Genomic DNA, 10,664 nt, shown 5'->3' on the forward strand with positions numbered 1-10,664 from the left:
GCAGCTGTACGTGACGTTAGTGACGCTGATTAAACAGGTGAAGCAGAATCTTGTATTTGCTGGTATTTCGCGTTTGCTCTCCGATTGATTAAGAGCTCGTGGACTTCAGTAAAGCTTCTGCTTCAGTGGGCAGAATTTGAAAGCAGGGCTGCTCTGTCACCATGTTTGACCTGAAGAAGAGGAATAGTTTGACTCTGAGGGACAGCCGTGGGACGGAGGAGTTCAGACGAGTGGCTGTCAGACGGAAAGTCCAAGGTCCTGTGGGTGACTGTCAAACCTCAGGTGAGATACTTTCCGCTTTGGAAGAAAATTATTTTTCTCCTCGAGCGTTACTGTCGATTTTCTTTAATAAACACGTTGGTCTTATGATGTTATTGGCTTCTAGACTGCATCAACTTTGGGTGTTAATTAAAAATAAATAAACAGATGAGAGTTTAGCTTTTGTGTTGATGCTAGTAGTTTATCCTTTCAAGAGGCAAATGTAAACTGCAGTGAAAGCTGGTAGATATAAGCTAATATTCACAATAAAACTCATATTACACTCATACTCATAACCAGTACTTATTATATTCTGTATTATCCCGTTTCTATGTGTAGTTGCCAGTTTTACAAATTTATAAGCTAATACTAGTAAACTCTAAATTATCAGTCCAGCAATAGAGACTGCATGCTATAAAGTTTGTAATGTTTAGCCTCCGGAGGCCATTGTTTGTGGTGCTGTAATTGTGCATATAATATTTATACTTTAAAGGGCTTTCTAATATTTTGTCTGCAAGTCGAAACGCTTAAGAGCAAAGAAAATGCATTAAAAATAAAAAGGCACAGCTAACACTGGCAGTTTTGGCTCTGTATGAGGGTGACCAGGGCAGCAGGGTAAGGGCATTGACCCTCCTTGTTATGCACGGATTACATCAGTTAATACCCAAATATATTTTGGTTGCTTTGTAAATCCAGTCCCTTTGGATTGCTCTCTGTGTGTGTATTTGAATTTTTTTTAGCCACATTTGGCACCTTAGCTTGTTGGATTACTGATGTGAAATCTCTTCCCCCTGATTCAGCCTGGACTTTGGCAGTTTGTGCTTTGAGACCACCATTTGTCAGTTCCACTCAAAAGCGTCCACACAAAGTCTTACTGTTCCCTCACTGAGGCAGAATTATGTGCTTAGAAGTATGTTGGTGTCAATGGTACTGTCGCATGCAAGAGTGGCATCCATATTCTGAATGCAAATTATTCTTTAGGTTACTACTCTATGCAAAAAGCTGTGTTTTAGAACACAGCTTTTTGCATAGAGTAGTTTTTATTGCATGTTCAGAAATGGGAAGAAAAGGCAAAGATCTCCTTAAGATAACTTAAAACGTTGCCTTTACTGTATGATGCAATTATGCTCAGCGCCATGCCCTATGCACGGCAGAATAACCCACTCTGGCTCTATCTAAAGGTAAGAAAACCTAACAGTAGCTTTCAGCTGGTAGAGGAAAAAATAACAAATTTCCCAAATTAGTTGTTGATTGTTATTAAGAATCGTATTGTTGAATGATCTAGCTACGTGCCCTTTAAAAACCTCATAGACACAGTTTCACTTTATGATAGTTTATTTAAAAAAAAAAAAAAAAAAAAAAAAAAAAAGTAGTGCAGTTCCTCTCAAGAGATGCATGTTGTCTTGTAGACGCTGATGTAACTAATAAAACTGGCAAAGGTTAGACTCTGTGATGAAATACCCAGAAGTAAGAAGAGGAAGTATTACAGAGAATGTCGGCTTTAGCCCCTCCACGTGACCATTCAATCCACCACACTTCAGCAAGGCGTTAGTTGGAAAGCTTTACACTCTCTAACAAGTAACTAATATTACTGCGTAGGTTTGGCTATAATGTGCAGGTAAGGAAACGAGAAGTTACACAATTACAAGTAGTTGTTGTTGGGTAAGGATGTCAGTCAATACAGTTAGAGGTCAGATTTCAATGAAGCCATAAATACTGTGTGTGTGTTGTTTGTTTGTTTGTTTTAATGGGACTTTTGTGGGGGGGGGGTTGGGCGAGGATTCTTATTATATCAAATATTACGACCAGTTTAACTAACAATGAAAAATGCCTGTGGAGGATTTGGAAAGTAAAAGAATCCTTACTGTGTGTGCATGCATGGAAAGGGAGCTTTATTCAGTCACTGCAGAGAATTCAGGTACTTGACTTTTTAATATTAACAAGATTGTTGATAACAATATCATTGTGGGAAAATCACCACCTGATTGAAAGCATGAAATGGACTAGCACACTTTCTTTTTTCTTTTTTTACTAAAACCTTTAAGTACGTTAGTTAAGAATTGGAGGGGGCAGCTAATTTTTTCAGAAAATGAAAAAAATATTTTTACTTAGAAATAAAAACAACTTTTCTTGATTTATAAAACTTTAAAAAAAAAAAAGCTAAGAATATTTGAATGACACTTGCACTCCTTCATAAATCAAGGTTGTAAAAATAAAATTTTTAGCAGCTGAAGAAGACATGCTTTAAAATAACAAGGAAAAATATATTTCCAGTGAACACATACATAGAAACATTTAACGAGATTAAAAAACAAAATTAGAGCTTTTAATAATGCAACCATAGTAGAAATTTTGGTAAAGGAAAAGGACCTTGAATCATCCTCTTCAGTTTAGAGATGTCTTGTGTTGTTCCCCGAAAGCAAAAAGGAGGATCTGTGAGGCAGGCCTTCCTGGTCGTTGGCTGTAGCTGATACTAGTGAAAAGTTTAAATTGTGGCTCAATGATTTTACAATGTTTAGTTTGTTTCCTGATTGTGTAACCAAATGACTACAATAGCTACAACATACAGAAAGCATGTGTGGGTGTAGTAACAGTGTTTGTTTTCAGATGTGAGCAGTGGTGTGAGTGGTTCATACAACGGTGGCCATGCTCATGGCAGAGTTTCTGGACCAGAACTGATCGCAAAAATTAGTACAGAAAAAGATGATGAGAAAAGCCCAACGAAGAGATCACCTTTTAAACCCCAAGGTAAGTTTAAAATCCTGCAAACTGCATACACAACTTGCAATGTTGTTGCCTCACATGGCAAATTTGTTACTGTAGCTGTTCATTGTTCTGCAAAGATGCTCAGCAACCACAATGTCTGTCTTTGCAGTGCCTCCTAAACCAGATCACCTCCAGAGCCCTCCGAGGGTAGGACAAGATCAAGCCTGCAGTCTCACTCCAGGAAAAGTGCCACCCCAGCAAAATAATGGAACAGAAGAGAACCAGAATAGATGCAATGGCGTTTCTATTTCCTGTGTAAGCCCACAGAATTGTTTAGACTCTCCAAGTAAAGAAGGGGGACGTTATTTTCTGAATGGGGTTTTGGATCCACACATCAACCCTGCCAGACATGCTCAGGGGATTCTGAATCTTACAAGCAGGCCACTATCAGGATCTCCAAGCCCAGGCAAAAGAGGCATTCAGAGCTGTAGCTCTCTGAGAGAAGAAGGCCACAGCCCCGGTAAGCTGTCCCCAAGAAACTATAGACCTCTCACGGGAAAACTGCATGCTTCGAGCCCTGTTCAAGGGAAGATGGGAAGCTACAGCCCTGCCAAGAGTTCTAAATCCTTGCTAGGACTGCACAGAATCTCAAGCGAGAAAATAGAAAGACGGGAGAAGAGAGCAGGAAAGTCTCTGAGTGTGCCTGACCTGATTGTGTATTTGGATGAGAGCAGGTAGTTGTTCAGTTTGTGATATGTTCTTCTAGTGCGTGTTGCATAGCATGTGTAAAAGTCTTTTTTTTCTTTTTAATTGATTACATTTATTTCAAGAGTTTTTTTTTTTCCCCTCTAGGATTCCCTCAGATAAAGCTGAGCGCTCTCCACTCAAACTGCTGCACTCACCCAATTTTAATATACCTGCCGTCAAAGCATCAGCTAAGCATAGATGCAGTCTTACCACAAATGAAGAGCATCTGTTAAACAGCAGCATAGAGCATTTCCCAGGACAAATGAATGGCATTGTGCAGGAGAAGAAACAGCCAGCAGCAAATGGGATGAGGCAAAATGACAAAATGGAAGAAGGCAAGATACCTACAGGGTATGGCTCCAAGTTTTGCTGCCAGTGGACAGTGGCAACCACAGAAGATGAGAAGATTCACAATGAGAGAGCTGAACAAAATGAGGAGGAGAAGCAGAAGCAAGAAGAGGGGGAAGGAGATGAACCGAACAATAAAGAGAGCACAGAGCAGAAGCTGTTTAACATCGCTACTGAACTCCTGCAAACAGAGAAGGCCTATGTGACCCGCCTCCACCTGCTAGACCAGGTGAGTGTTTATGCTGTTGGCACGTCTAAAAGACAAATATGTGCACAATGCTTAAACAGAGATTATTGAAATGAAACTTAAAAACTGTTTAATCCTGTAGAATAATCATGTTATCACTGTTGTTCATAAGTGATGTTTACTTGCTGTGTAGAAGATTAATATCTGTGAAACTAAATGTGATGTTGCATTTCTCTGCCTCCCACCTCAGGTTTTCTGTTCACGCCTAACAGAAGAAGCAGGTCGAGGCTCATTTCCTCCCGAGGTGATAAGAAATATCTTTGCGAACATTTCCTCAATCTACTCTTTCCACAGCCAGTTTCTGCTGCCTGACCTGGAGAACTGCATCACACACTGGTGAGTCTTTCAGAGAGTTGGTACACTTCATAAACTTGCAACCCAAATACAAACTGCCTTATTGTTATTATTGCTATTTATACAGTTAACCTGAGAAGTTCATAACCTTCATATTATCATAAAGCTAAATGCTTTTGCACTCTTGTCCAAATTATTGTTTCATTTTAAAGCCAATGTGAACCAACATAAAATGACTCCCTACATTTGCCCTCTCATCTGCTTAAATGTAGGTGTAAGAGCCCAGGCCTGGGTAAGGTTCTTCTACAGCATGCACCCTTCCTGAGGATGTACGCTGACTACGTCAGAAACTTCGACCATGCAATGGAGCTGGTGAGGACCTGGACCGAACGCTCCTCTGCTTTCAGAAACATCATCCAGGACATACAGGTAAGAAATATTCTGCACGGTATACATCATCGCAAATTCATATTCCTCACTCATCACAAGGTTTTGTATGTCTGTTTTAGAGTCAGGGGATCTGTGGCAAACTCACCCTGCAGCACCACATGTTGGAGCCAATCCAGAGGGTTCCACGTTATGAGATGCTGCTGAAGGATTACCTGAAGAAACTGCCTGAAGATGACCCGGATTATGAGATTACACAGAGCAAGTTGTCTGTGTATTTATACCATTGACCTGTTCATTTTGTTATTGATGGTCTTGTCACACCATTAGTAATGGGTGCTTATGTCGAATTTTTGTGTTGCCTTATTAATTACTATACATTCATCATCACTGTCCCACCATTTTCCTGCCTACTGTGTGTAATGCCTCCTCTGTCTCCTCCAACAGAGTCCTTGCAGACCATTTCCATGGCAGCCACACACTCAAACGGTGCCATCCAAAAAGCCGTATGTAACATTACTGATACTGTTTAGCAATGTTGTAAGGTTTCCAGAGGTGTGGACTCGAGTCACATGACTTGGACTCGAGTCATTAATTTTATGACTTTAGACTTGACTTGAAAAAATGTTCTAAGACTTGTGACTTGACTTGGACTTTTACACCAATAACCTGGGACTTGAATTGGACTTGAACCGGTTTACTTGAAAAGACTTGATATTTCACCCCAAATATAAAATTTAACACGCATATTATATAGAAAGTGTGCACCATTAATTCACTTCATTTATTCAAACCACACTCCGTACGTATGTGTGCGTGAGCTGTAGCACAGCCAATCAAATTAACCAGATTTAAAAAAAAAAAAAAAAAAAAAAAAAAAAAAAATCACAACCTTCAAAAGTGCTGCAAGGAGTTATTTTTTTTCAGGTACATAAACTATGAAGTAGTGAACAAAAACCGAAATGCAATATGCAAAACATGCAAGAAGAGAATCACAGACAGAGATGGAACAACTTCAACTTTCTCCGACAGTTGAAGTTGCATAAAGAACGGTAGGTGGTGCTTCACTTTTGCTACGATGAGATAGCTGACTTCATCTAACTAGCAAATGTTGTCCAGGCTACGTTGGTGATACAGGTTTGTTTTTTTGTTTTTTTTAAATGTGTATATTTTTGTCATGCGATTTTAAAGCCGGTCCTACAAGCGCATCCAAGAATAACATGCAGCTTATCTCAGAACTGTCTGTGAAAATTATTCTTGGAGCTGTTTAATTGAGCTGAATTTTATAGAGGTGCAATTTCACAATTTGTGTATATTTTCTAAGTTCACTAATTCACTATTTTTTTTTTTTTATTTTAATTTTTTTTTTTTTTTAAAAGGACTCGAAAGGACTTGAAATTCAAAGTTTCAGACTTGTGACTTTACTCGGACTTTTACACCAGTGACTTGAGACTCGACTCTGACTTGCCTGACATTACTTGAGGCTTGACTTGTGACTTGAGGATAAAGACTTGAGACTTACTTGAGACTTGCAAAACAATGACTTGGTCCCACCTCTGAGGTTTTCTGATATTGTATTGAACTGTTCCAGTATTTTATCTGTGTACATTTCCTTAACAGGAGGGTCTGAAGCGACTCCTGGAGATCTATGAGATGGTTGGAGAGGAGGAAGTCGTGAATCCAACCAACGAGTTTCTCAGGGAAGGTCGTCTGCTCAAGCTTGCTGCCAGGAACACATCAGCCATGGAGAGACACCTGTTCCTGGTTGGTGTATATAGAAACTCATGCACACTCTATCTGTGACTGATTTTTCTCTTACCTCTGTCGTAAAGTTAGTAATATAACTGGCTTAATCCCAAAAAGTTGATTCTGTTCATCTGGACGTTTTCAGTGGGAGAAACGTTTCGTCACTCATCCAAGTGACGTCTTCAGTCTCAGCTGACTGCAGGTTTCCCCAACATTACAAACAGTACATTTGCATAATGACTGAAACCAGCCCAGTGAAGGAACAATGGGCTGGGAGGTCAGTTCCTTCATCATGATTATGAAAATTCTCATGACCACTGATCAATGGCCATGAGTACCATTCAGAGAGTTGGGGAATGGCTGCACCCTTAGACCCCTCCCCAATTCAGAGATCGTCTTTCCATTTTCACTTGAATGGCCTTCTTGACTCCCACTTAAACCAGCGTTCCTCCCTGTCCAGGATGTGTACATCCTCATCATTGAAAAAGTGTCCACTGGCCTGTAGGTGTGAATAGTCTGAAGAGTCCTGGCCTGATGAGGAGGCCCTGAGTAAATGTGGTTATCCTAGTTGGACATTTGTCAAAGCTGAGCGAGCACCTAAAGAAGGCTCCAGCTGATCGAGGAGAAAAGGACAACTGCTCCATAAGCTAAAACCCTTAGTTATCCCTCCACCCCAAGGAATAGGTCCTCCAACACAAACAGAATAACATAGTGTACGCTGTTAAGTGCCAGGAGGATTGCCAGCATTTCTACATCAGGGAAACCAAACAACCTCTGGCTAAGCAGACGGCACATCCCATTGAAAATGTTACATCCAGATGAACAGAATGAACGTTTTGGGATTTCCTTACCTGGATGATTGAGCATGCATGAAGACATAACTTGCTTAAATGGATATCTTTATTTCACTCCAGCTGTCATCAGTCTAACACTAGTTCATTGCATAAACTGATTGCTTGGTAACTTTTATCTACAGTTTAACAACTTCCTGCTGTGCTGCTCTCCAAAGTTCAGCCTGGTCGGGCAGCGTTTCACTGTGCGCTGCAGGATCGGGATGGATGGGATGCAGGTGCAGCAAACCAACAACGAGGACCATCCATACACCTTCCAAATATCTGGAAGGGAAAGGATCCTTGAGCTGCAGGCCAGGTGGATGTCACGATTGAAGCACATCAGTTCTTTTTGTTTATGTTTTTTAACTATTTACTCCAATTATTTTGAACAGTTACACTTATTAATTGTAAATGCATTCAATTTTGTTTTTCCAAGCTCCAAGCAAGATCGGGATGAATGGATAAAGGTATAATCAGATTTTATTTATTAAATTGTCTTCTATTTTCTAGACATTAAACGATACATTGATTAGGAAAAAATGAGTTTTCTCATCTTCTAAAGCAAGTTTTGTCCCCAGGTGATTCGTGAAGCCATTGATGTGTTTCAGAAGAAAAATGATACCTTCAGACTGGCTTCTAGGGAGCTTACTGTAGCAGAACCAGTAAGTTGTATCAATTCTAGGAATATGGAGTAAAGGAGGATTTTTTTTCCCTCAATGTTTATTCATCCATTCTCCTCAGCTTATTTAATTCAAGGTTGCCGGGGGCTGGAGACTATTTTAAAACAAAATGTGTTCCACAGACAGAGGAGCTTGGCAAACGAGCCCCTCGCTGGATCAGAGACAATGAGGTGATCCTGTGTATGTCCTGCATGGAGCCTTTTAACGCCCTTACCAGAAGAAGACATCACTGCCGTGCCTGTGGTTTTGTGGGTGACATGATAAACTGCAGCTTTGTATCGCACAAAACTGAACTTTATCTGAGAACAGCTCAGACATGATGGTTTCTCTGTTTCTACAGGTGGTGTGTTGGAAGTGTTCAGACTACAAAGTGGCTTTAGAGTATGACGGTTACAAGCTGAACAAAGTGTGTAAAGCTTGTTACGCCATCCTGACTGCCCCGAGAGGGGAGGGCTTGGATGGAAAAAAGAGAAGAATGCTGGATGTGAGCCTTGTTGTTTGCAGTTGTTTCAACTATTTAAACTTTATGGGTTGTTTTAGATCAAAAAGGCCACCTAACAAATTTTGATCTTTTTTTTTTTTTTTTTTTTTTTTTTTTTTCCCCCCCCCCACAGTCCAAAGCATCTCCAGGGCCTACTGACAGTGTAATGAGTGGTTTCCTGCAGTATGGGGACAACCCCCAGACCTGGCAGCGAGTGTGGTCCGTGCTCACCAGGGCTGAGCCTCCGGTTCTTTACCTGTACTCCGTTCCACAGGTAAAGTGCTCTGAAAAAGTCAGGAATAATAATAATGTTGAAGGGATTTTGCTTTTACGTATAAGGGTAAAACTGTGTTTCTTTGGGACACTGGGATATTATGTTGCAACACGGCAAATATTTTATACAGTCAAATGAAGACAAATACTTGAAATGCAGCTGGGACTGTAAAGATGGTATGGTACAAGCAGTGTTTGCCCCTCAGCTGGGCAGGTGGGCAACACGGACACAAAGTTTGTGAAAGTGATAACTCGAGAATGAAGTAATGTAGGACTTTTAAATTGATACCATAGGTGCATCTACTTGGGCATGGGTGAGGATCTCCAGGCCTTCAGGGCCAGTGTTCTGCAGGTTTTAGATTTTACCCTGGGACACATCTAAAACCTGCAGGACACCGGCCCTCGAGGCCTGGAGTTCCCCCACCCCTGCACTAGGGGGTTGAGGGGTATGACTGGCCACCACCAGTAGTTTTCTAAAATATTTTGTGATGGGTAAAGGAAGAAAGGCAAATATATGAAGTCAAAATAAAAATCTTTTTACAGACCTGTTTAGACAGTTAGAATATGTAAGTTCAAGTTTAAAAAGACTCGCACACCTGACCTGTTCCACAAGAGTTTATGTTCAGCCGTCATCTCACTAATTGTTTTTGTTTGTTTTTTTTCCTACCAAAGTATTAGCAGTGAAGCAAAGGGGAAAATGTTTTGTGCCGTAAATTTGTAACATAACCAAACACAGCGGGGCAGTGAAGCTACAGCAGCGCATGTTGAATTCATCCACATTTAGTACGTAACACAACTGAATGTTTGGATTTGCCACCACATTCATCTCAGATTGAGACTGTGTATTGATTTATTTGGAGTTCCTCACAGTTGAACCTTCAGAGCTCTTATGTGCAGCTGTCGTGGGCACTGATTGTTGGATTCTTGTAGTTTTTTAGCAGCACTACAAGTGTGCAGAGGAGGAGTAGTTGGATAATTGGTCAAACACTCCTTACTGTACAACAGAGCCCTTTGATGACAAACGTCCTTCGTGTCTGACTGGAGTCTTCTATTATTATTATTAAACCAGTGAAGGCAAAGAGAGCCTACCTATGCCAAGCATGTTTTTGAATACATCCCTCCACAAGTCATTTGGTCTCCTGGTGCACATGGTTTTCTTTCTCTTCTTAACGAATGTACTGCTGGTTGGTGTGCTGCCCCTCCCACAGGTGAAGGATGGTGTCATGTTATAAAAGGGTTCAGCCTCCAGTCTTTTATTGCAGCCCTGCTATGGGACTTGTCATTTAAAACAAACCCTTTTTGAATCTTTGTTTGTGTCCCTACATTTCCAGGATTTAAAGCCCCTGTTCACTATACCTCTACTGGGCTGCAGCGTAGAGGCTTTCCCCCAGGCGTTTCAGGGTCAGTCCTGCTTCCGTCTGGCCCAGTCCAAAACCAGCCACACTTTCACCTGCGATTCTCTGGACATCAAACGCAGCTGGCTGAGTGCTCTGAAAGTTGCTGTGACAGGATGGCGTACAGCATGCTCACTGGCTGTTTGTGACAACAGCAGAGGAATCAGGTCTGGCATTAATGGGAGTCTCAGTGGTGAGAAATTCGTAGTCAGTGGCAACAAGGAACATCGCTCTTGAATGTTTGTAGTGTGTCACGTATGCAACAGCAGA

General features: G+C 41.0%; 1 protein-coding gene across 2 annotated transcripts; it reads left to right on the forward strand.

Annotated features, from left to right (window-relative positions):
- On the forward strand, window positions 1–10,639 carry LOC146369050 (FYVE, RhoGEF and PH domain-containing protein 4-like). Of its 2 annotated transcripts, none has more exons than XM_084909228.1 (16): window positions 1–282; window positions 2,866–3,006; window positions 3,134–3,698; window positions 3,817–4,288; window positions 4,497–4,642; window positions 4,873–5,029; window positions 5,110–5,248; window positions 5,435–5,493; window positions 6,608–6,751; window positions 7,743–7,882; window positions 8,003–8,033; window positions 8,145–8,228; window positions 8,369–8,494; window positions 8,587–8,730; window positions 8,861–9,001; window positions 10,332–10,639. In XM_084909228.1, the coding sequence occupies exons 1-16, from the start codon at window positions 162–164 to the stop codon at window positions 10,629–10,631; spliced, it is 2,910 nt and encodes a 969-aa protein (XP_084765354.1). In that variant the 5' UTR covers window positions 1–161; the 3' UTR covers window positions 10,632–10,639. The 2 variants fall into 2 exon arrangements, with proteins under 2 accessions (XP_084765354.1, XP_084765353.1); XM_084909227.1 differs by having other exon boundaries at window positions 2–282; window positions 7,710–7,882.
- The last annotated feature ends 25 nt before the right edge of the window (window positions 10,640–10,664 follow it).

This window comes from Perissodus microlepis, chromosome 17 (assembly GCF_051167445.1).
Source record: "Perissodus microlepis isolate ML-2025 ecotype Zambia chromosome 17, ASM5116744v1, whole genome shotgun sequence".
NCBI classification, from domain to species: Eukaryota; Metazoa; Chordata; class Actinopteri; order Cichliformes; family Cichlidae; genus Perissodus; species Perissodus microlepis.

Coding starts and splice junctions, on each gene's coding strand:
- LOC146369050 (XM_084909227.1), top strand. CDS start 162: ATGTTTGACCTGAAGAAGAGGAATAGTTTGACTCTGAGGGACAGCCGT. Junction 5,494..6,607: donor ACGGTGCCATCCAAAAAGCC/GTATGTAACATT, acceptor TTTCCTTAACAG/GAGGGTCTGAAGCGACTCCT. Junction 8,495..8,586: donor ACTGCCGTGCCTGTGGTTTT/GTGGGTGACATG, acceptor CTGTTTCTACAG/GTGGTGTGTTGGAAGTGTTC.